The sequence below is a fragment of the Panthera leo genome, chromosome A2, assembly GCF_018350215.1.
Source record: "Panthera leo isolate Ple1 chromosome A2, P.leo_Ple1_pat1.1, whole genome shotgun sequence".
In the NCBI taxonomy this organism is placed as follows: domain Eukaryota; kingdom Metazoa; phylum Chordata; class Mammalia; order Carnivora; family Felidae; genus Panthera; species Panthera leo.
In genome coordinates this window covers 8,138,345-8,161,809 of record NC_056680.1, presented here as the reverse complement: position 1 = coordinate 8,161,809, position 23,465 = coordinate 8,138,345, and the positions used below count along the sequence as shown (strand labels likewise).

Here is a 23,465-nt window from a genome sequence, read left to right as displayed (position 1 = left end):
ATCATGACCTGAGCGGAAGTCAGACGCTTAACCGGCTGAGCCACCCAGGTACCTCTACTCATCTTCATTCTTTATTAATACCCGCCAAATGAACGATCATGCTCCTGATCTGGGGGATCCTGCTGAGTTTAAGGTGGAGAGCATAAGCACCTGTCCTGAGCTCTGATGCCCACCGGGGATACCTTTCTCCCCTCTCCTCTCGGCTGGTCCCAGAAAACCCAGCTCTGCCCCAGCAAAAAGAGGTGTGACGCTTGGGAGGTGGGCATAAGTTTGGTTTTTCCGGGCAGAGGTGCAGGAAGAACCCTGTGTGAACCACCTGCTCTATGCGCTTTCCTCTGGATCACCCCCTTCCCAAAGTGGCAAAAAATTCACACAGGCCAAAAGCCAGGAGAGGCCTCCTAAGTGGCTCCCCGAGCATCAGCGCGAGAAAACCTGAGACAAAGCTGAATGAAACAGAATAGCAAAATGTGAACAAGCAATCAGGAATCAAAGAGAACAGATAAAAAAGAGTAACAGAAAGAAAAAGGATGAACCACAAAGACTCAGGGGCCTTGGCAAACACATTTGTGATTTTTTTTTTTCCACTGAAATGTCAGTTTTTGAAACTAGCTTCTGAAAATGTTACCAGCTTCTCACATCCCCAAAAAGAAAGACCCGAGGACCGCGACGAGGGAGGAGGCTGTGTTACCTCTTACTTCGGAGCCGGACATCAAGAAGGGGCCCTACCCTTCCACGTTTCCACCAAGAGCACATCCAGCGGCTCGCACCACCCCGGCATGGGCCCTCTCCCCAGGTCTAGAAGTTTCCCACACGGGGGTCCAGAACGCCAAAAGGCTCCCGATGGGTGGAACCGGGTCCTCCAGGCCGCCCCAGGCCGGGCACCGCTTTCCAACTGTCCTTAGCAGTCCAGGGAGTCCCGAGAGATGGCCAAAGGCTGCCCACACCCCTCCCTCCTTCCCCTAGGGCGGCCACACCCGCCCCCGGGGACTCCCACCTCTCCCACACCCCAGGTCCCCTTTCCTCCCACCCAGCCCCCACACCCCCAGCATGCTACGAATTCACCTTCCCCGCTCGGCCCCCCGCTTCCTGCCCACCCCCTCCCAATCTCAGGGCCCTCACTCCCCCATTTCCCGCTTCCCACCGTACTCCGGGCACCTCACCTCTGGCCACCACGCACGCCCTCTTTTCTCTCTGCCCCTTGACATCGTTCCTCCTCTCGCCTGACTCGGGGGCCCCCACTCCCATCTCCCTCGGCCCGGCGCCACGGACCTCACACCAGGCCCCCACGGTTCAGGGCCCCTCACCCTCGGGGCCCCGGGCCCCTCGCCGCGTCCCTCCCGCCCCGGTCCCCCGCCCGGCCGGCCTCGTGGGCAGCCCCGGCGCGCGGCCCAGCCCCGGGGCCCCGCACTCACGGCTGTAGAGGGCGATGCCCGCCGCGTCCGGGCCGGCGCGCACCTCGAGGCGCAGCGCCTGCTGCTCCGCGTGCCGCTGGATCTCGCCGTTCGCGTCGCCGATGGTGAGGAGGCGGGCGCCGGGGAACACGGACACGGCCGCGCAGGGCCCCGCGCCGCTCGGGACCGCCGTCCCCGCGCCGCCCGCGCCCGGCCCCGCCGCCGCCGCCGCCGCTGCCATCTTAGATCCGGCTCCAGGCCCCGCCGCCGCCGCCGCCGCCGCCGCCGCCGCCGCGCCCGGGCCCAGGCCGCCGCCGCTGCCGCCGCCGCCGCCGCCGCGCAGGCCGAGGCCGAGGCCGAGCCGGGCAGCGCCGCCTGCCGGCCACGCTCCGCCTCGTCGCCACTGCCGCCGTGGCCCGGCCCCGTGGCGCAGCGCCCCCTGCTGGGCCGCCTGGGACACGGGGTGGGGGAGGAAGAGGGCGCCGGGGGGCGGGGCCGCCCCGCCCCGCGCGTAAGGTCGCGGCTTTGTGAGGTGGCTCCGCGGCCCAGGAACGGCGGGGGCGGAGCCTGAGCCGGGGGGCGGTGCTCGGCCTCGCGGACGTGCCCCTAGGACTTGGCCACGCCCCCGGCCCGACGCGGCTCGAAAGGCCGAGCTTTGTAGGGCGGAGCCGGAGCGGAGACTCGGGGCGGGGCGGAGACAGGGGCGCGCCCCGGGAGGGGGGGGGCGGTGTTCGGCCGTGTGGACACGCCCTTGGCCCCGCCCCGCGCAAACGGCCGCGCTTTGTGAGGCGGCTCCCCAGCGGCGAACGGTGGAGGAGGGTCTGACGCCCTTCCGCTACGACACGCCTCTGCGGCCGAGCTCCGCCCCCTGGCCCAGCCCGGCTTTGTGAGGAGGCACGCGGGGGGCGGGGTGCCGGTACGACGAGGCCCCTCCCCTATACCGGTCCTGCTCCCCCCCACCCCGGATGTGGCTTTGTGAGGCTCTCCGCTCACAAGGAGGGCCGGAGCAGGGGCGGGGCCAGGCTCCTGGGCACGCCCCCCAGCCTGTGGCCCCACCCCCCCACCCCGCTTTCCAGAAGGGAAAATCAGTTTGAGGTGGGACTCCGCTTCCGCCCTCATCCTGAATCTGCGGAAAGGTCCCTTCTCCCAGCAGTCTCTTCCCCATCGTCGCCCGCTTCCCCTAGCACCCTCCTCTTCCATCCTTGGCCATCTCTTCCCCCACAAAAAATTCTTGAATCCCTCCTTCTGGGTCCCTCCCTTAAGCCCCTCCCTTCCCCCCAGCGCTGACTAGCCAACGAATCCAGCAAAGCAGGATCAAGTGCCCCTTTTCACAGGGACACACACAACATAAACGCACACGCACACACATCTATCTTCCAAGACCCCCCTTGCTCCAGGGCTCCATTCTCTTCTGGAGGGTCCCAAAAGGCTTGTGGTGGCTTTCTCACCTTCTGCAGCTCCCACAGTTCTCTGGACCTCCTCATCAATGCCCCCATCATTCCACTCCCTGTACTCACCAATGCAAGGACTTTAGTAGCAAAGACCCCGCATGACACTGGCCCCTTCCTGTACCCCCAGGGGCCTCACCATATACCTTGACAGCCTGATGCATTTGGGTACTGCTCCCCTCCCGCTAGGCATCCAGTGATTAGACCCAGAGATCCTGGGCTTGAAGGATTACACTCCACAGAGACTTTGGGAACAGCTCAACACGTGTTATAATTAATAACTTAGGCATGCCAGTAGGACAGACATACAGAACATACCCCCAGGTACCCTATGCTCCAAAAACCCAGTTGGGCTGGTCGAGTCAGACGCCGCAGGAGGAGGAGGAAACTGGAAGGGTGTGCAGAGAATTCAGACCTCTTATGGCCCAGCTGAGAGCCACAGGGATCCTAACATCTCCTTCCTGGGTAGAATCCAAAGAGTGCTCCCACTTTCTGTCCAGCTTCCAGGACAATGTGGGCGACCCCTCTGTCACTCCTGCTCCTCTGTCGAGGAAGGTCCCAAGGCCAAGGATTCTCTTGGTCTCCTCTATTCAATTCCCTGAGAAAGCAGCAGCCAGAAACCCCAAAGTAGCTAGAGCGACCTCAGGCCCTCAAGAGAGGGGGCTGAATGCAGAGTGCACAGACACAGAGGGGCCCCCGATCCTCAGCCTCACTGGCAGGCCCGGAAAGTGCTGAATTCGGGGGGCTCGGGCGAGGAAGATGTGGAAGTGGGCCTTTTCCGGGGCCCGAAGTTGCCAGGTGTCTCGACGGAGCCCGAGCAAGCATCCAGCGTGGCTGGATCTTCTGGATTCATTTTCTTTGTCCATGGAGGAAAAACAGAGAAGAGTGTGATTTGGGGTTTCCGGATCTCGGGTCTCCCTACATTCTGAGACTGAGACTCCCCCAGTTCCTCAGGTCCCATTTCACACACCCCCACCCTCGCACACACCCACAGCTTTAGGACCCAGATCCTGCCTTCTGTCCTCCTGACTTCCTGTAGGCTGGGTAGGGAATGGGACAGCCTGGGTTCAAACCCCAGCTCCGCCCTGGCCTAGAAGTCTGACGTCAGTGGAGGAACCTGACCCCTCTGTGCCTCACTTTTTCCTTCTACGCAATGGGAAGAACGCTCATACGCCCCTCCTAGAGTTGCTACAAAACATAAAGGGATTAAAGAGACAGAGTGCCTGGCACGTGGCAAGTACCAACTGTTAAGTGAACAAAACTGTTACCGTCATCTCCTCCCCTCCTGCCTGGGCTCCCACAAAACCTTCCTCAGAAGTCTGTCCTTTCCTCCGCCTGGGAGGCTCCTGCCCCAAATGCCAGCCAAGAAGAGATGAACTGGGGCTGACTCTTGGCTTCGGCTCAGGTCATGATCTCACGGTTCATGGGTTTGAGCCCCGCATTGGGCTCTGTGCTGGCAGCGCAGAACCTGCTTGGGATTCTCTCCCTCTCTCGCTGCCTCTCCCCCACTCACGCAGTCTCTGTCTCTCTCTAAATAAATCAATAAACATACAAATTAAAAAAAAAAAAAAAAGAATAGATGAACTTACTAAAACCAAACTTGGTAGGTGAGAGCTGGCTGGGGTTCCATCCCAGTCCTGCACCTGCCTAGCTGGATGACCCCATTAAGGCCCATAATTAGCTTCAATGTTCTTGTCTATTAAAAAAAGAAAAAATGTCAGGGGCGCCTGGGTGGCTCAGTCAGTTGAGCGTCTGACTTTGGCTCAGGTCATGATCTTGTGGTTTGTGGGTTTGAGCCCCATGTCTGTCTGCACTGACAGCTCAGAGCCTGGAGCCTGCTTCTGATTCTGTATCTCCCTCTCTCTCTATGTCCCTCCCTGGCTTGTGCTCACTCTCTCTCTCGCTCTCTCTCTCTCTCTCTCTCTCTCTCTGTCAATAAATAAATAAATAAATAAATAAACATTTTTTTTAAATGTCAACTCCTGGGACACCTGGGTGGCTTAGTCAGTTAAGCGTTCGAACTTGGCTCAGATCATAATCACATGGTTCGTGAGTTCCAGCCCTGCATTGGGCTCTCTGCTGTCAGTGCAGAGCCTGCTTTGGATCCTCTGTCTCCCCCTCCCTCTGCCCCTCCCCCACTTTGTCTCTCTCTCTCTCTCTCTCTCTCTCTCTCTCTCTCTCTCTCTCTCTCTCTCTCAAAATCAACATTTGGGGAAAAAATGTGAACTCCACTTCATAGGGTATTATAAAGTGAACATTAACCCTTCGGTATGGTAACCCAATACAAGCTGGCTGGAGAACTGTTAGCTGCTTTATTTTTATTGCAGCCAACAGCACAGCTTCTCATGCTTCCGAAAGAAACTAGAATTGAAATCAGGGACTCAAACCGATATTTGCACACCCATGTTCATAGCAGCACAATTCACAGTAGCCAAAAGGCAGAAACAACCCAAGTGTCCCTCAACAGATGAACAAAGAAACAAAATGTGCTATATACATGCAATGGAATATTATTCAGCCTTTAACAAGAATACAATTCTGACACATGTTACAACGTGAATGAAACTTGAAGGCATTGTGCTCAGTGAAATAAGCCAGACACAACAGGATGAACACTATATGGCATCATTTCTACATAAAGTGTCCAGGATACGGAAACCCACAGAGACAGAAAGCAGAGTGGTGGCTGCTGGGGGCTGGGATTTGTTAAGAATGAGAAATTAGTGTACAGTGGGGGGGGGGGGGGCGTTTCACTTTTGCAAGACAAAGTCCTGGAGATGGACAGTGGGGAGGGCTGCACACAATGAATGTACTTAATGCCACTGAACTGGACACTTAAAAAATGGTTAACACGGTACGGGGTGCCTGAGTTGCTCAGTCTGTCAAGCTTCCAACCTCAGTTCAGGTCATGATCTCACAGTTCACGGGTTCAAGCCCTGCATCGGGCTCTCTGCTGTCAGCTCAGAGCCTGCTCCGGATCTTCTGTCTCCCTCTCCCTCTGCCCCTCCCCCTTTCTCTCCCTCTCTCTCAAAAGAAATAAACATTTAAAAATGGTTAAAATTGGGGCACCTGGGTGGCTCAGGCAGTTAGGTGTCCGACTTCGGCTCAGGGCGTGATCTCATGGTTCACGGGTTCGAGTCCCGCATCGGGCTCTGTGCTGATGGCTCAGAGCCTGGAGCCTGCTTCGGATTCTGTGTCTCCCTCTCTCTCTCTCTCTCTCTCTCTCTGCCCCTCCCCTGCTCATACTCTCTCTCTCTGTCCCAAAATAAATAAACTTAAAAAAAAGAAAAGAAAAGAAAGAGAAAGGGTGAGGATGTAAATGGCCCATTTTCACCTTTCCTTACATGTACACAAAGAAGCTACTAATGGTGGTTACCTGTATGTGTGGAGGAGACCAGTGGGTGGGCAGGGGTTAGTAACAGAAGGATACTTTACTATATATATAATTTTGACATATGGATAAATTTCATGATTTAAAAATATGTATTTTTAAAGTAGGCTCCATGCCCAGTGTGGGGCTTGAACTCACGACCCTGAGATTAAGAATCACATGCTGTGCTGACTGAGCCAGGCAGGTGCACGCCCCAATTTTTTTCTAATGTGTTTTTTTTTTTTTTTTTTTACATTTATTTATTTCTGAGAGACACAGAGAGACAGAGCACAAGTGGGGGAGGGGCAGAGAGAGAGGGAGACACAGAATCTGAAACAGGCTCCAGGCTCCGAGCTGTCAACACAGAGCCCGACAAGGGGCTCAAACTCACAAGCTGTGAGATCATGACCTGAGCCGAAGGTAGAACCCTAACTGACTGAGCCAAGCCCCCCATTTTTTAAGATTATTTGTTTTGCAAGAGAGAGAATCCCAAACAGGCTCCACACTACCATCCCGGAGCCCAACTCGGGGCTCAAACTCACGAACCGTGAGATCATGACCTGAGCTGCAATCAAATCAGACACTTAACTGACTGAGCCACCCAGTCACCGCCCCCCCCCCCAATTTTAATTAAAAAAAAAAAAACAACCTATAGAGTCACAAGAACTAAAATACTTTTTCTTTTCTTTTTATTTTTTTTTTAAGTAGGCTGCACACCCCATGTGGGGCTTGAATTCACAGCCCTGAAATCAACAGTCACATGCACTACTGAGCCAGCCAGTCTAAGATACTATTTATTTATTTTTAAAACATTTTTATGTTTTTAGTGTTTAGTTAGTTTTGAGACGGGGGAGGGGCAGAATGAGGGAGAGGGAGGATCTGAAGCCGGTCCTGGAAGGACAGCGGAGAGCCCCAAGCATGGCTGGAACTCGTGAGCAGTTGACATCATGAAATCAGACGCTTGGCCCACTCCACTGAGCCAGCCAGGCGCCCCAGGACTAAGATACTTTTTAAACTTTTCTCCTTGTCTTCATCTGTTTCCACTTGTTTCATTGTAAATGTCTTTTTATTTAATTTGTTTATTATTTTTGAGAAAGAGAGACAGAGCACAAGCAGGGGAGGGGCACAGAGAGAGGGAGGCACAGAAGCTGAAGCAGGCTCCAGGGCTCCGAGCTGTTCAGCACAGAGCCCGACGCGGGGCTCGAACCCGTGACCCGTGAGATCATGACCTGAGCTGTAAGTCGGACACTTAACTGGCTGAGCCACCCAGGCGCCATGTAAATGTCTTTTTTTTATAAAAGGAAAAAGGAAAAATCACCAGGATGGTGCCTTGAGCCACGTGGCTTCTCCCAGAAAGTTTTAGAACTTCCCTGGCTGCCGGCTGTTTCTTAACAGCACAGGAGCTGCTCCGGGAGCTGAGACCGGGGCTGAACTGGCCCTTCCCTTTCCTTGTCACATTCGAACACCAGCGACTGCCGCCTGTGACTGGGGGGGCCAGTTGAAATGTCCACGCTCCTCTCTCCGGAACTCCAGAGTCCCGTCTCCGTCTGCCCTTGGGCATCGCCCGGTGGCCTAGCCTGTCTCTCGTCCCTCCAAACCTACTGCGCCTCAGGACTCCCCCACGCCTCCCTCCTCCTGCTCCCTCCGCCCACCATCCCATCCGAAGTCAGCGCCGTGTTTCCTGCCCCCTGAATTCCTGTCCCCTGAATCTACCGCCCTGTATCTGTGCGCTTCTCCCACCTCTGCTGCCAGCACGCGGGACCAAGCCACCTACCACTTAGCTTGTCTGGACCTGCACAGTCGCCTCTCTCTGGTCCCCGCCCCCCACCTGCATCCCCGCACCCCTCCGCGTTCCGGCGCGTCCACACCCCCCAAGTCTGTCCTCCCTGCAGCCGCCAGAAGGCGCCTGTGAGCACCTGTCTCGGTCACCTCCTTCTGCTCTGAACCCTCCATGGCTCCCACCTCACTTTGGGGCAAAAAGTCAAAGTTCTCCGCGGGGCGCCCCTCGACTCCTCACTTGGCTCCGCTCCAGTTATCCTGGACCGTGCCAACCACGTGTCCGGAGCCTGAAGCAATCTTCCATAGCTACCCCCTGCTTGTCGCCGGTCTCTGAGGCTTCCTGGGGCTCCTAAGTGAGAAGTGAGCTTCCCTCTCACTCTTACCCCCGCGTGGCATCGTCTATCTCCGCCCATAGAAATTAGGAAGCGCTGAAGAATTAGAAGCCTTGTGCCGTTCTTGTCCCAGTGCTCCAGCCCGGGGGGAATCCTGCCCTTTGTCCCACAAGGCCTGGACGTGGCTGCCTGCAATCCCCTGGGATTTATCAGAGCCAACTCTTGGCTCACAAACAAAACCCTGCTCAGTGATTCTAGGCCTTTCCCAGGACCCCTGAAGCTCCGAGACATCTAGTCGACCCGGCCTGGCGGAGGCCTTCCTAAGGTTAGGACGGTCAGCAGAAAACCAGAACCAAGAAATGAAATGACTTACCGTAGAGATGGCAAACAGGGAATTGTCAAAGGTCATATCTAAAATAGAAAGAGAAAGGAAAACCAGGGGCCAGTTTAAAATCCCTGCTCACCGCCCTCCGGGGGCCCTCCCCCTAAGAACACAGGCCTCAAGTCCACCGAGATGAAGGGCTTGGGATCCGCCTCCCAGCATGCTTTGGTCCCTTCCAGCCCATTCCGCAGCGTGAACCATTCCCAGCCGCAAACTGAACGGTGTCCTTTTTCCGCTTGGAGCCCTCCCCCAGGGGCCCCTCGCTGCCCTCTGATAAATGGGTTTCTCCTCTCGACTCCCACTTTACAGAGCACCTCTCAGCTCCTCCCCCGCCCCGGGGGCTCCTCCAATCGCCTGCCCTTCACCCAGCTACTCTGAACCTGCCGGTCTCTGCTTACAACTCATTTCCCCACGCCCGGGACCACCCTCCTCACCCCAGACAGGGTCCCACATGCCATCGACTGTTTTCCCACTGGAGTATGGGCTTGTGGGCAAAGGTCGTCTGTCTTGGTCATTGAGGGACGCCCCCCCCCCCCCCAACGTTAGCACCTAGTAGGGGCTCAATAAATGTGCTGGAGAGTGAAAGAAGTAGCGGATGGAATTTCTCCGCGAGGGAGCCCTTCCTGAGCCTCGCAGAGCACAAACTGGCTGCCTCTCGCCCCCTGGTGGAAGCCTTCGGAATGACACGTTCTGGGTCACAAGGGGGGCTCCATTTAAGGGCAGTGCCAGGCATGGTCAAAGCGCCCAGCATGCCCCGGTGGACAGACGCCGTCCGTCCCCCGTGGAACTGAGCGTCCAGCGGTGGAGGCGAGTATTACATACACAGCAGGCAGTGATTACCTGTGTTTTTCCTGAGGGGTAAGAAGAATCATAGGGTGCTGGAGGCAATGTAAGTAGACAGCCCAGACCCTGTCTAGGAGTCAGGGAGGGCTCCCCGGAGAAGGTGGCCTTTAAGACCGGAGGGAGGAAGTATGTTGTAGGCAGAAGTCAGGACGACCACAGAATGAGGACGAGGCAAAGAGAGAAGGTTGGAACCTGGGGGGGGGGGGGGGGGGGGGGGGGGGGGGTTGCGGGCAGGGGAGGGTGTGTTCTTGACCCTAAGGGAAGTGAGCAGCCGCGGAAGAGGTTCAGGAGCAAGTAATGAGGTCTGATAGAGCTTTGAAGGGGTGACCCTGACCCAGCAGGAGATCGGGGTAAGAAGGTACAGACCTGTGGTGGCGAAGTTGATCTGGGCCCAGCAGGATTCTCGCTCTCTGCAAAGGGATTTGGGAGGGAGTGAGGTTTGTTCCCGGAAGCCCCTGGCTCCACACTTGGCCTTCGCTCCACACCTTCCTTTGCATCCTCCCTAAGTCCCCTCAGATGGAAATTCTCTTGTAGGAGCCCCCCTGCCAGGTGAAGTCGGGATTCGATCCCTGGGGCTGCCGCTAGCTCTATGCCACTAGGCAGCCGGGGCGGGGAGGGGGCACCCCTCTCGCAGAGAGGAGAAACTGAGGCTGGGGCCAGTTGGGACATCCTGAAAGCCCAGGAACCAGGGCCACTGCCTACAGGTTGCAAGTTGGGCACAGCAGAGCCCCAGGGGGTGCCACTCCCCTCCCCCAGCACTGGTTAAGGGATGTGAGGAAGTCTCAGCCACTTGCTCCCTGTGTGACCCAGTCTCAGTCCTGAGCCTCAGTCTCCTTGTCTATAAAATGGGGCTATTTGGGGGCACCTGGCTGGCTCAGTCCGTTGAGCACCACCTCAGCTCGGGTCATGATCTCGTGGTTCATGAGTTCGGGCCCTATGTCGGGCTGTGCACTGACAGTGCAGAGCCTGCTTGGGATTCTCTCTCTCCCTCTCCTTCTGCCCCTCCCCAGCTCACATGTGCGCGTGTGCGTGCTCTCTCAAAATTAATAAATAAACTTAAAAAAAAAAAGCCAGCTTCCTCTGCGGCTGGGAGCTATTGCGGGCTCTAGCTGCAGTGTCCTAGCGGAGGGCCCTGCATACCCCACGTACTTTGTAAATGGCCCCCGTTCCTATTAAGCGGCCCTCCCACCAGAGGGCGCTGTGTGGAATGGGGCTCCTACCCAGCCAGGGAAGTCCCCTTCTGTCCCCAGAACCCAGCCATGCCTCAGAGTCCTTAACACCCCACAGGAATTTCTGCACTATACGCCCCCCCCAACCCTTTGGTATGCATTTCCCCCAAACCACCCTCTGAAGGTCTCCAGAGATGATGGTCTCACCTTTTCTTCTGCATTTTTTTTACTTTCACTGGGGACAAAAAAAACACACAAGCATTTACTAGATTTTGGTCATGGTTGGATCCTGCTTGCAAACACACACACACACACACACACACACAAGAATCCCAAGGCCCCCTCATACGTTTGTGACCCAAACTTGCCTTCTCCTCTGTCAACGTGCCCCTCAACAGGAGAGTTACAGCAACCCCCCGCCCCTGACATAAGTAATGTGTGCGGGTAAAAACTTCAAACAAGCATGTAAAATTGTTGTTGTTGTTGTGTTAAATGTCAATCTCAGGGCTTGACAAGAGCTAAGGGAGGAGGAAAGGAGAGTTAGTGTTTAAAGGGAACGACAGAGTTGCAGTTTGGGCAGATGACGAAGTTTGGGAGTTGGACCTCGGTGATGGTCTCATAACAAAGTGAGTGTCCTTGATGTTGCTGAAGTGCACACTTATAAAGGGTTAAGATGTTAAACTTTATGTTATATGTATTTTATAATTGAAATATATCTATCGGGACCCCTGGGTGGCTCGGTCCATTAAGAGACCAGCTCTTGATTTCAGCTCAGGTCATGATCCCACCATTTGCGAGATTGGGCCTCGCATCGGGCTCTGCGCTGACAGCATGGAGACTGCTGGGGATTCTCTCTCTCCCCCTTTCTCTGCCCCTCCTTGCCACCCACTCCCACTCTTTCTCTCTCTCAAAATAAATAAGTGAACTTTAATGTGTGTGTGTGTGTGTGTGTGTGTGTCAATTTCCCCTGCCCCCCCCCCAACATTGCATTGCATTCTGGAGGATTCTTCATGGCTAAGTTTTGGAGTGAGACCTCCCCGGCCGTGTGCCTCCATACTTCTAAGAAATGGGAACATTTACATGTTCAGGGGTTGCACGCTGGCAGCTGGTGGGCCATGCTTTCTCTGCCTGCTCTTACCTCTCCTGACCACCACGGCAATGGTCACCAGCCCAGCAAGGAGAAGGAGAACTCCAGCCAGACTCAAGGAGAGTGCCAATATCCAAGTGGGCACTAGAGGAACACGAGAAAAAGAGAGAGGGGGCAGGTTACGGGGTCGCGAGGGTGAAGGTGGGACACCTGTCATTTCTCCAGATTACATGTGGGGATCCAGCCCTCCCCCCACCGTCCTGCCCAACCATTTGACGCTGGTGTAGCTGGACTGGGGATCTAGCAAACCTCCGTGCTGGTGAATTAGCATATTCCCCCACCCCCAGCCATGGTGATTAGTTCGGGGATGGGCATGTGGCCAAAGCTGAGCTAATGAGAGCTAATTCTGAGACTTTGGCTAGGCTACTGGGAAGAGAGGGTTACTCTTTTGGCCAGAATTACAAAGCTGGTAGGATATACATCTGGATCCTCTAGGCACATTTTGACACCATGAAGGAGAGGTCCTGCCTAAGAATAAGATATAGGAGAAAGCTGAACGGAGAGGTGGCACTTGATTCCTGACTTCTTTATGAGCACCTGGATCCAGCCATGCCTGAAGCCAAAACTGCATACCGACTTCAGCTCACCAAACCAGCACATTCTCTTTTGTTTCTGAAACCGGTTTGAGTCAAGTTTCCAGTGACTTGCAGCCTGAGGGTCCTGCTGGCTTCAGCTGGGTACCAGGGGGTCAGATGACATCCACCCCCAGCCCCATGGTGGACCCTGAGGTCCATGCAGAAATCAGCCACAAAAGCATGAAGCCCCAGCTTCAGAGTTTACTTCTCTGAAAGGGATTTGGCTGCCCCTCCCTGGAGAGAGGAGATCTCTCAGGGGAGACAGGAGGAGATGACCTGATCCCCATGGAGATCAGGAGCTAAGCCAGGAAGGGGAAGGAGAGACACATGCTTGGTATTCTCACACTGTTAGTCCTTGTTCATTCATTCATTTGGGGCAGGAGGGATGTTGTCACCTCCCCACTCTGAGACCACAGGCTCAAGGTGAGAGAAGGGGGCCTTTGATAGTGGAGCTCAAAGGCCCAGACTGTTCTGTCACCTCAGTGACTAGGCCTTCTGGAGGCAACAAAGTTCTCTTTTAAGTGGGGGCCTCTGCTAGCAACAAAGTTCTCTTTGCAGCTGGAATGTTCTGATTGATGGTGATGCAAAGGCTTTACCTGGAGGCTCCTCCCTCCCTCCTGCTCCGTCCTTGATCTGGAGCCCACACCCAGCCCCCTGTCCTGAAAAGACCACAGAAAAATATCAGCCTTCCCAGGGCTTCTGTCTCACTGAGACGAAAAGCCAAAGTCCTTAATGCAGCCAAAGGTGTAGCATGATCCTCCTTGCCACCTCCCTGCTCTCTTGTCCCCCGACTTTCCTCTTCGCCCGCCATGCTTCAGCCCTACAGAGGGCCTCTGTGTTCCTCAATCACACCAGGCGTGTTCCGGCCTCAGGGCCTTTGCACAGTCTGCTCCCACTGGCTGGGACCCTTTTGCCCCAGCTACCCACATGGCTGACCCCTCATTCAGGTCCTCAGAGAGGCTTTCCTTGGCCGCTCTCTGTATTTAAAATGACACCCTTGGGGCACCTGGGTGGCTCCTTTGCTTGAGTGTCCATCTCTTGATTTCCACTCAGGTCATGATCCCAGGGTCGTGGGTTCGAGCCCTGCATCAGGCTCTGTGCTGAACGTGGAGCCTGCTTGGGATTCTCTCATTTCTCTCTCTCTCTCTCTCCCCTTCGCTCTGCCCCTCCCCTACTCATGCATACACACACTCCCTCTCTCTCTAATAAAATAAAGTAAAATAAAATGACACCCCTTACCAGGCTGTATTTCATCCCTGCCACTTTATTTGTCTCCTGCTGGCACACTGACTATATATTGGACTCCTTGGTTATCGTCTGTCTGCATCCCCTCGGGATGTCAGCTGTGAGAGGGTAGGGATTTTGTTTCGCCAGCGCCTGGTGCTCTGAAGGTGCTCAAAAATGTTACGTGGCCAGGAGGGGAGGGTGAAGCAGAGTGTGGAGGTGTTAACGCCTAGATATCGGAGCCAACGGAACCCCAGCTCCGCTGCCCGCTAGCCGTGTGACTTGGGTGAGCTCCACTATCAAAGGCATCTCTGATGCCTCAGTTTCCCCATCTGCAACATGGGGAGAATGGCAGGACGCATCGCGTGGGATGACTGAGGACTGACCAAGGAAAGGTGGGTGAGCGCTGGCAAGCCGGAGGCCTGGCTTGTCCCACGAGGCAGAGGGAACAGCATAAGCAAAGGCTCAGCGGTGAGAGAATGGAGCCCCAGGCAGTGAGGGGCCCGCTGGAGGGCCTTACCTGGGAAGGAGACACTCACAGTGTCACTGAGGTCGGACAGCTGCGGCTGTTCACCTAGAACCTCGTACTGGCAGTGAAACGTGCCCCCCGGAGCCTCCCTGCCTCCGCCGGTCAAGTTGAAGGTGACCCTCAGCTGGTCCGCGGGGGCCTGCAGGAGCTGTACCACCTGCCTGCCGCGGTACAGCGTGAAATTTGCCCCTGGGAAGCCCCCGGGGGCTACACAGGCGATGTGGATGGGGTCCTCTTGGCTGCTGGGGTGTGGGGGCACCAGCAGGATGGATGGTGCTGGGATGGCCAAGGAGCCTGGAATGCAGAAAAAAAGGACACAGGGTGAGTGGTGAGAGCAGAGGCCCATCTGGCTCCGTGGCCTTGGGCAAGTGGCTGACCTGCTCTGGGCCTTGGTTTGTATTTACTACCTGAGGCTAGTCATCCCACTCCGCTGCTGTGTTCAGGGGCTTGGGTACTAGCACCTGGTTGGGGGGGACGGTCACTGTTGCTGAGTCATTTTATTATGACAGCAGTGGTTCCCGCATAGCAATGCAATTATACCCTCGGTGCTTCGATCAACGACACTCACTGTATGTCAGGCCCTGTTTCAGGGGCCGGGGACAGAGCGGCGAAACATAGACAGCTGGACATGCCTGCCTCGGGGGGGGCTGATGTTCTCAAAGATGCAAGAAACACTGTGCGCGCCCCAGACAGGATAATGGGAAGGCTGCCTTGGTTGGAGCAGCCATGGAGGGCTTCCTTGAAGAGGTGACACAGGAAGAGCTGGGGGAGAGCATTCCAGGCAGAGGGAGGAACACAGGCACATGCTGGGACAATGGAAAAGGTGTGGGGTTCTCTGAGAAGCCAGGGTGGCTGGAGGGGATGAACGGGGGAAAGAACAGGAGGAACAGAAGGCAGAGGGTTTCTCCTGTTTCCCAGGCTGTGGTGAGGAATCGGGGTTTTCGGGGTACAGTTTCCTGTAGGAGGGACCAGTGTCTCCCCAGCTGCCCCCAGGCTCCTGAGCAGAGTGTCTAGCTCAAGTGAGATCTACATTGTCCAGTCTCCGGACCTTTGCCCAGCTACTCCCCCACCCCCCAGCGGATCCTCTTGGTGCCCCAGCCACGGAGGTAGCAGCCTGTAGAAACCAAGTGGGGCTGAGTCATGGGGCGTGGGCACTGCTGTCCCCGGTGGGGTGGGATTTCTGATATCCTTGATGGGGGGGGGTTGATGAGGAGCCCGTTAAGAGAAAGCCATGCTCCTGGGGTGTTTCCAAAGCCCTGGGGCAGATCTGTCAGGGCTCAGCCTCCTCCGGCACCTGGAGAAGGCAGCCCTGTGCGGCTTCCTGCCCCCAGAGCAGAGTCAGGTGGGCAAGGGTGGCGGGAGCGGGGGGCGGGGGTGGCACAGGGGACATCAGGCTCACCGGCTGCAAAGAACAGGACAGTCCAGGGCATCTCTCCTCCTGAGCTTGGCCAGGAAATCTGGCTGAGGCCAGTGCAGCCCACAGCTCACTGCCAACTCCTCCTGTGAGGCCAGAGCAGGGAAAGGAGAACCAGGGCTGATTTGAACGAATGTTTCCTCACTGGCAGGAAGTTGCACACACACAGTTGGCTACTGAAAGGGACTCTCTCCTCTCCCCGCCCCTTCCACGGATGCACATCAGATCCTGGCACTGCTCTGCACCTTGGTGGCCACTGTTCTGCAGAGATGGGAGGAGGGACAAATGGCTAAGATGGTCAGAGGTGTGTGTGTGTGTGTGTGTGTGTGTGTGTGTGTGTGTACATGTGTGTACGTGTGTGTGTTTTCTCCTCCTGAAGAGGAAGGGCAAGGACCATGGGCTATTTGGGAAACCTATGCCCAAAACACAAACCTCAGCCCAACCAGTTCCAAAGCTGAAATGTATATTTGGGGGAAGTTGGTAAAGCACAGTGGTTAGTGTTTGGTCTCTGTGACCTCAGGCAAGATGCGGCCCTTCTTTGAGGTCTCAGTTCACTGCTCTGGAGAATGGGGCTAAGAGTAGCAGGTATTAGATCCAAGGAACTCATGGTATGAAGTGCAATGCCTAGAGACATGAGTGCTCCCAGTTTGAGGCCACAGGCTCGTCACCAGCCAGGTGAGAGGGAACCCTGGCTCCAAAATGAGGAAGTGTTACAGTTTACAGAATAAATTGCCTCCTGTTTCCAGCCCAGAAACTTCCAAATGTCTGTCTTACCAGTAAGTTTGCTTTGGTCTCTCTAAACATTTCTGTTCAGGTCAAGCGGGTCTACCTGGAGGTTTACCCCAGGGAAGGATGTAAGCATATGTTCACTGAACAACAAAAAGGGTCATTACTGTGGACTTTTCTATTTGGATACACAAAACTCATTCCAATGTCAGGACCTTTGTACATGCTGTCTCTCCTTCCTGGGACACAATTCTATTAACTTGGTAAAATTCTGGGGCACCTGGGTGGCTCAGTCGGTTAAGTGTCTGACTTTGGCTCAGATCATGATCTCGTGGTTCGTGGGTTCGGGTCCCGCTTCAGGCTCTGTGCTGACAACTCAGAGCCTGGAGCCTGCTTTGGATTCTGTATCTCCCTCTCTCTCTGCCCCTCCCCCTCTCACAGTCTCTCTCTCACTCTCTCTCAAGAATAAATAAACTTGAAAAAATTAATAAATTGTCTGGGGGGAGGTGGGAAACCCGGTAAAATTCCACTTCTGTTTCAGGTCTCAGCTTAAATATCACTTCTGAGAAATCTTTCCAGATCTCTCTGGACTTAGAAAAATTTCCTTGCTGAATTATACTACAGTGCATTGTGATGTTCTTTTATTAAACTTGGCATGTTATATTTTCAAGGAATTTGTCTATTTCATCTAAGTTGTAGAACTTATCCGTATAAGACTGTTTGTATTCCCTTATTACACTTTTAATGTCTGTAGGGTCTGTAGTGATGTTCCTTCTTTCAATGGTAATGTGCTGTTTCTCTTTTTTTCTTGATTAGTCTTGCTAGGGGTTAATCAGTTTTATTAATCTTTTCAAAGTATTAGCTTTGGGCTTCATTGTTTTTCTCTATTTTCTGTTTTTGATTTCATTGCTTTTTGTCTTTTTATTTTTCTTTCTTCTATTTACCTTGTGTTTCATTGGCTCTTCTTTTCACAGGTTCTTAAGATGGAAGTTTAGAACATTGATTTTAAAACTTTATCTTCGTGTATAAGCGTTTAAAGCTATATATTTCCCTCTATGTACTGCTTTAACTGCATCCCAAACACTCTGACATATTGTGCTTAAGTAGAAATATTTTATTTCACTTGTGAATTTTTTCTATGGCCCACACATTATTTAGAAATGTGTCAACTTCCAAACATTTGAGATAGCTTACTGTTAGTGATTTTTAATTTAATTCCTTTGTGGTCAGAGGACACACTCCATATAATTTCAGTCCCTTGATATTTATTGATTCTTTGTTTAATGGCCCAGCATATCTCAATCTACATTCTATACGCACTTGAAATGAAAGTACATTCTGCAGGGTTTTGGTATAATATTCTGTAAATACCATTAAATTAGGTTACGGTGGTTTACAAAACATGCTTGAATTTATTGAATTCATCCAGCTCTCTTCCTTCCTCTCTTCCCTTCCATGGTGCAGGGATGGGTCTGTGGTGCCTCTTGTGGTTTCACAATGCTTACCCCAGTGCTTGGCACACAGTAAACCACAACTCACTCTTTCTTTTTCTTCTCTTTCTTTCTTTCTTTTTCTCTTTCTTTCTTTCTCCTTTCTTTCTTTCTTTTCTTTCTTCTTTCTTTCTTTCTTTCTTTCTTTCTTTCTTTCTTTCTCCTCTTTCTTTCTTTCTCTATGTTTATTTATTTTGGAGAGACAGAGAGACAGAGAGACAGAGTGTGAGTGGGGGAGGGGCAGAGAGCGAGGGAGACACAGAATATGAAGCAGCTTCCAGGCTCTGAGCTGTCAGTGCAGAGCCCTATGTGGGGCTTGAACTCATGAACTGTGAGATCATGACCTAAGCCAAAGTTGGACACTTAACTGACTGAGCCACCCAGGTACCCCTGAACCACAATTATTTCTTGATTGTCTGACCTGAAAGCCAAAAAATATTCATTTAGTCTATTTTTATTGCTCTATCCTGGGCGTGTAGGAAACAGAGTTAAGAGAGATTCCTGTCTTATCTATTCTACCAGTTGTTTAGTGTGTTTCATCAAGGGCTCAGAACTTTGCTAAGTTCCAGGGACACCATGAGGAATAAAAAAAATCTCCTGCCCTCAGGATGCTCAGAGTTTGGTTAGAGAGTCAGACAAGCAGACAATGAGAGTCCAGTTGAGGAAGTGCTATAATGGAGGCAATCACCAAGGGGGCGCTCCTAACCTGGCTTCAGCAGGTTCAGGGAGGGCTTCTGGGAGGAGGTGTTATCTGACTGCAAAAGCCTGAGAAGGAGACAAGGGAAGGACACTCTAGGTGAAGGGAATAATATATGTTAAAGTCCTTGGATGAATGTTAAGGACTCCATCCTGGGAGCATTTAACGTGGTGCACGAATCTATAACCTAGAATTCTGAATTCAGAAAAACAGACACACTTACCTGTATTAGTCACAGATAGCAGCCATAAGAGGTACAACTGAGGAGTCATGGGCAGAGTGAAGGGAAATCAGCAAGGGAGGCTGACTCTCCAGGGTCAGGAAGCTGTTACCAGCTCAGGCCTGAAGTTGCTAGGGAGGAAGGTACTTGTGGAACTTGGAGAGGGCTGGAGTCGTGGGCTTTGGTAGAGCATGCAGACCAACAGGGTGGGAGCCAGAATATGTACACCTACACCTTCCTCTCCTCCGGCCCTCAGATCTCCTGCCAGAGCCAACCCCAACTGGATGTGAGAGGGAAAGGCAGCTAAGTTGACCCGGTGTGTAGAGATCAGCCTCCAGAGCAGGCCAGGAAAGGGTGGAGAACGGCCCTGGGGTGGGGGTGGGGGACACAAAGACTGCCCAGCACACACTCTCAGAATCTTTTGGTTATAATTTCGGGGGATCCGTAGCCTCCAGAAGCTAGTTTGCAAACTCCCTATGGTTGTAAGAGCCCCAGGCTGACTACGGGGCCAGTGCTACAAGGGAAGAGGGACCCTATATATGTGGCCTGCACAGCTGCTCCCATCACTTTTCTGACTACTCCCCTCCCTCCACTCCACTTCCTTGCTGCCCCTTGAGCCCTCGGAGTACCTTCCCACCTCAGGGCACTGTTCTTGTTCTCTCCACTTGCCTCCTCTCCCTTCGACTTCAAATCTGAGATTCAGTGCCACCTCCTCTGAGAAGCCTTCCCTGACTCCACCCAGGTGAAATGAGCCATCCATCTACCACCTAGCATTTACTCTTTAACGCCTGTAACTACCTGAAGGCGTCTGAGTGCTGAGCTTGTTTGAGCTGGCTCCTACACTGGGATGGCAGCTTCATGAGCACATGGACAGAGTCTGTTTTATTCACAGTGTAGGCACTCAGCAAATATTTGTTAAGTACTTGGACAGGGGAGAGTTTTTGCTCAGTCGAAGGACACAAGAGTCACCCATTCAGGCCCCAGGTGTCGGCAGAAGTTGCGGAGTTGGTAGCTCCGAGGGCCCGTCCCTGCGCAGAAGCTTTGACAAACTGAGCAAACACAGTCACAATCAACTTTATCTGAACTTTGGAAAACAGCCAAAGGTTTATGCCAACCAAGTGAACACTGAATCAAAATGAAAAGGAACCTTGAACATGGGAGGAAAGCTCCGTGGTGTTTTCCCCACCCTGCCCTCAGCTCCTTCCCAGCATGGTGGAGGTCTTGAGGACAGCAGCCCATGTTCCCAGTATGGGGCTCCAGTACCTGGGTCTCTGAGGTTGGCAGTATTGTGTTTGTCCGTTCTAACATGTCTGAGGGCTACCTGTGGGACAGACTCAAGGCGCTTTGTCTGTTGAACTCAGAATGCATTCCTGGAAAATAGTGTAAGGCAAAGGAGAAAACCCACAGCCACCTGGGGCAAAATGTTGTCACTGGGGACGACATTAACCAACGGTTTTACTAGCAAAAATGGGTTTATTCAGGAAAAGCACAGAGTTGCAACTAAGGACAAGCAAGCTGAAGCAAAAGCATGGACAGGTCTGGAGAACGAAGAAGAGGAACACTCTTTTATAGAGGAAAGGGGGGAGTCAGGAAGGCTGTTATGAACAAGAGGTCCATTGGATTAAACTGGGAGTTGGAAGTGTAGCGATGTTTCATTGGTTGAGTGGTGACAGTGTCTCATTGGCTGGGCTGTTACCAGGAGGTAGTAAAATCAGGTAGGAAACTATCAATTTGCAAGGTTTCTCTCTTCCTGTCAGGTCTGCAATGAACAATGAGTGGTAGGGTGTGAGCATTAGCCCTTCTGTCCTGATTCCATCTAAAAAGTTTTTTTCTGTTTCTTTTTGAGAGAGGGAGGGCATGAGTGGCGGCAGAGCAGAGAGGGAGACAGAGGATCTAAAGTGGGTTCCGAGCTGTCAGTGCAGACAGAGCCCAATGCGGGGCTTGAACCCACGAACAGTGGGATCATCACCTGAGCCTAAGTTGGGCGCTTAACCAACTGAGCCACCCAGGCTCCCCTCCTGACTCCATTTTAAAGGAGGTTTCCTTTTATTAGATTTTCACAATAGGCGTGCCACAAGCTAGGAGAAAAAGCTGGGGTGAGCATTTCTCTGGGTAGTTCGGACATTCAGAAGCACCCATATATCCTGGGGGATTGAGAAAGCAATGTGCATGCCCAGGGCAGAAGTGCTCAGAAAAGACTGGAGAAGACTAAGCTTTCTGGCTCATCTCTAGGCTCAGCACAAACAGGAAGTGAAGGCCAAGGCAGAGTTGTAAATGCCTGAAAAAGCATTGAGGGAGTGCCCCAAAATAAATCCGGGGAAGTTTTTGTTTTTCTTTCTTCTGCTTGCTCTCTAGAATATATAAATAACTCTTGTAACTCAACTACAAAAAGACAACGCAATTTTAAAACTGGCAAAGGACTTGAACAGACATTTCCCCAAGAGATACAAATGGCCAAGAAGCACCTGAAAAGATGCCCAACATCAAGGAAATGCAAATCAGAACCACCATGAGATTCCACTTCACACCCATTAGGATGGCTATAATGCAAATAAAATAGAAAATAGCAAGTGTTGATGAGGATGTGGAGAAATTGGAACCCTCATACATGGTTGGTGGGAATACAAAATGGGGCAGCCACTGTGGAAAACAGTCTGGGAGTTCCTCAAAAAGTTCAACATAGAGTGGCGCCTGGGTGGCTCAGTTGATGAAATGACCGACTTCGGTTATGATCTCGTGGTTCATGGGTTCGAGCCCTGCATCAGGCTCTGTGCTGACAGCTTAGACCCTGGAGCCTGCTTCAGATTCTGTGTCTCCCTCTCTCTGCCACTCCCCGACTCCTCTCTCTCAAATAAATAAACATTAAAAGAAATTAAAGCATGTGTGCCTGAATCCTTGTCTCAGCCTCTGCTTAAAAAAAAAAAAAAAAAAAGTTATATATGACCCAGCAATTCCATTCCTAGGTGTATACCCTAAAGAATTAAAAATAGATTCTCAAACAAATACACATACACATACTCATAGCAGCACTATTCACAATGTCCAAAAGATGGGAGCAACCCCAATGCCCATCAATGGTTGAATGGATAAATGTATATCCATACAATGGACTATTATTCAGCCATTAAAATGAATTAAATATTCATGCTAGGAGGAGGAACCTCCATTATGCTAAGTGAAAGAAGCCAGACACAAATGGTCACATATTTCACTTACATGAAGCATCCAGAATTGGCAAATTCATAGAGGCAGGTTGATAGTTGCCAGAGCTGATGGGGGGGGGGGGGGGGGGGGGGGGGGCGGGGAGTGGATGACGTACAGGCTTAGCGGGTACAGGGTTTATTTTCTGGCTGATGAAAGTGTTTTGAAAGTAGATAAAAGTGGCAGTTGCACAACATTGTGAATGTAATAAATGCCACTGAATTACTCACTTTAAAATCATTAATTTTAGGGGTGCCTGGGTGGCTCAGTCAGCTGAGCATCTGACTCTTGATTTTGGCTCAGGTGGGATTGAGCCCCCCATTGGGCTCTGTGCCGACAGCACAGAGCCTGCTCGGGATTCTCTCTCTCCCTCTCTTTGCCCCTCCCCTGCTCGCATTCTCTCTCTCAAAATAAGTAAATAAACTTAAAAAAAAAAAAAAAATCACCCATTCTCCACAACTACTTCAAAACGTCCAAGCAGCGAGTCTGAATGACAGACAATTGGGGAAGTGAAAAGAAATAACTAACACTGACTGTCCATGATCTTTGACGTAACCAAGTGGTGTTACTTCCCCAAGTTCTCCAAAAGCCCGAGAGGACAGCCATCAGCTGTATTTGAAGAGTAATTGTCACCAAACGCCAACCACTCCGAGGCCTGTCTTTAAAGACTCAACATTTCCATCTAAACTTTTTTTTTTTTTAATGCTAGATAGAATCATCAATCAGAGTCCGTTTCTACAGTGACTCTGCTTATCTGTCGGCTTCCCAGAGGCAGGTCGCCTCCAAACACTCTAAGCCAAACGGGGAGAAGAGGTGGGCAATAAGCCTGGAAGGTAACAGATAATATTTACCGAGGGCCTATACCGTGCTAAGCGCTAAACAAGCATTCTCTCATTTTTTAATCTTCAACAGCCCAGTGAGATAGGACGAGTATCACCCCCATCTTATGGATGAGGATACAGAGGCCCCGCACGGTGATGTCTTCAAGCCAAGGGTCGGGGGTGGTTGGAACTAGCCTTCGTGGCTCCCAGGCCCACACCCTCTTCTAACTTTCAAGCAATCTGGCTGTCGTTTTTCTTACCCTGAGCCACTTCAGTTACTCTATTTACCTGCTGGTCCCCCACAGTTTGAGACCGTTGGTGTGTAGGGAGGGCTAGGCCCCTGTACTGGCTCTAGGCCAGGAAAAATGAGCGCTAGCCCAAGGGTTCCATCTCAACTCTCACAGCCGCCCTATGGGGTGGTCGTTCCATCACTCCAACTACAGACGAGGAAACTGACAAAGCGACAGGTCTAAGGAATAAAGGGTGAGACTCTACAGACAACACAGAGCCCACATCAACACTAAAAGCTCTTCCTGGCCCAGGGGGATCATTTTATACTTGAGCCCTACGGATCGCGTACAGGCCCATTCCACCCAGACAGGTTCGCTCAACGGTGGTAGCGCGCAGCTTACTCTGGGAAAACTTCAGGGAGGGGCCTTAGAAGGTCCCGGCCCACCTCCGACTTAGTTGTCTTAACTTTTGCCTGA

General features: G+C 52.7%; 2 protein-coding genes across 7 annotated transcripts in view; both read right to left on the bottom strand.

Moving 5' to 3' along the window:
* Window positions 1-1,632, bottom strand: part of CARM1 (coactivator associated arginine methyltransferase 1) — a 38,725-nt gene extending 37,093 nt beyond the window's left edge. For 2 of the 3 annotated variants that reach the window (XM_042928441.1, XM_042928442.1), the window contains exon 1: window positions 1,413-1,632. In XM_042928441.1, coding sequence (XP_042784375.1) covers window positions 1,413-1,632 — 220 coding nt within the window. Of the gene's footprint in view, window positions 1-1,160; window positions 1,320-1,412 lie in introns of those variants that run through there. The other variant, XM_042928443.1, reaches the window with a different exon arrangement.
* Window positions 1,633-3,085: 1,453 nt separating this feature from the next.
* Window positions 3,086-23,376, bottom strand: CA2H19orf38 (chromosome A2 C19orf38 homolog). 4 transcript variants are annotated; one of them, XM_042928435.1, is made up of 9 exons: window positions 23,047-23,376; window positions 18,740-18,867; window positions 15,589-15,689; window positions 14,181-14,483; window positions 11,853-11,945; window positions 10,922-10,949; window positions 9,912-9,955; window positions 8,694-8,731; window positions 3,086-3,695 (listed from the first exon to the last, which is right to left on the bottom strand). In XM_042928435.1, the coding sequence occupies exons 3-9, from the start codon at window positions 15,617-15,619 to the stop codon at window positions 3,549-3,551; spliced, it is 684 nt and encodes a 227-aa protein (XP_042784369.1). In that variant the 5' UTR covers window positions 15,620-15,689; window positions 18,740-18,867; window positions 23,047-23,376; the 3' UTR covers window positions 3,086-3,548. The 4 variants fall into 4 exon arrangements, with proteins under 4 accessions (XP_042784369.1, XP_042784370.1, XP_042784368.1 ...); XM_042928436.1 differs by lacking the exon at window positions 18,740-18,867; XM_042928437.1 differs by lacking the exons at window positions 18,740-18,867; window positions 23,047-23,376 and adding an exon at window positions 4,429-4,535 and having other exon boundaries at window positions 3,608-3,695; window positions 15,589-15,864.
* Between the last annotated feature and the right edge of the window lie 89 nt (window positions 23,377-23,465).

Excerpts from the sequence above, each read along its gene's own strand:
- CA2H19orf38 (XM_042928435.1), bottom strand. The coding sequence starts at position 15,619 with ATGCCCTGGACTGTCCTGTTCTTTGCAGCCG. Across the intron at positions 9,956-10,921 it reads AAAAAAATGCAGAAGAAAAG|AGAGCGAGAATCCTGCTGGG; the intron begins GTGAGACCATCA and ends ATCCCTTTGCAG. Across the intron at positions 8,732-9,911 it reads GATCAACTTCGCCACCACAG|ATATGACCTTTGACAATTCC; the intron begins GTCTGTACCTTC and ends TTTCTATTTTAG.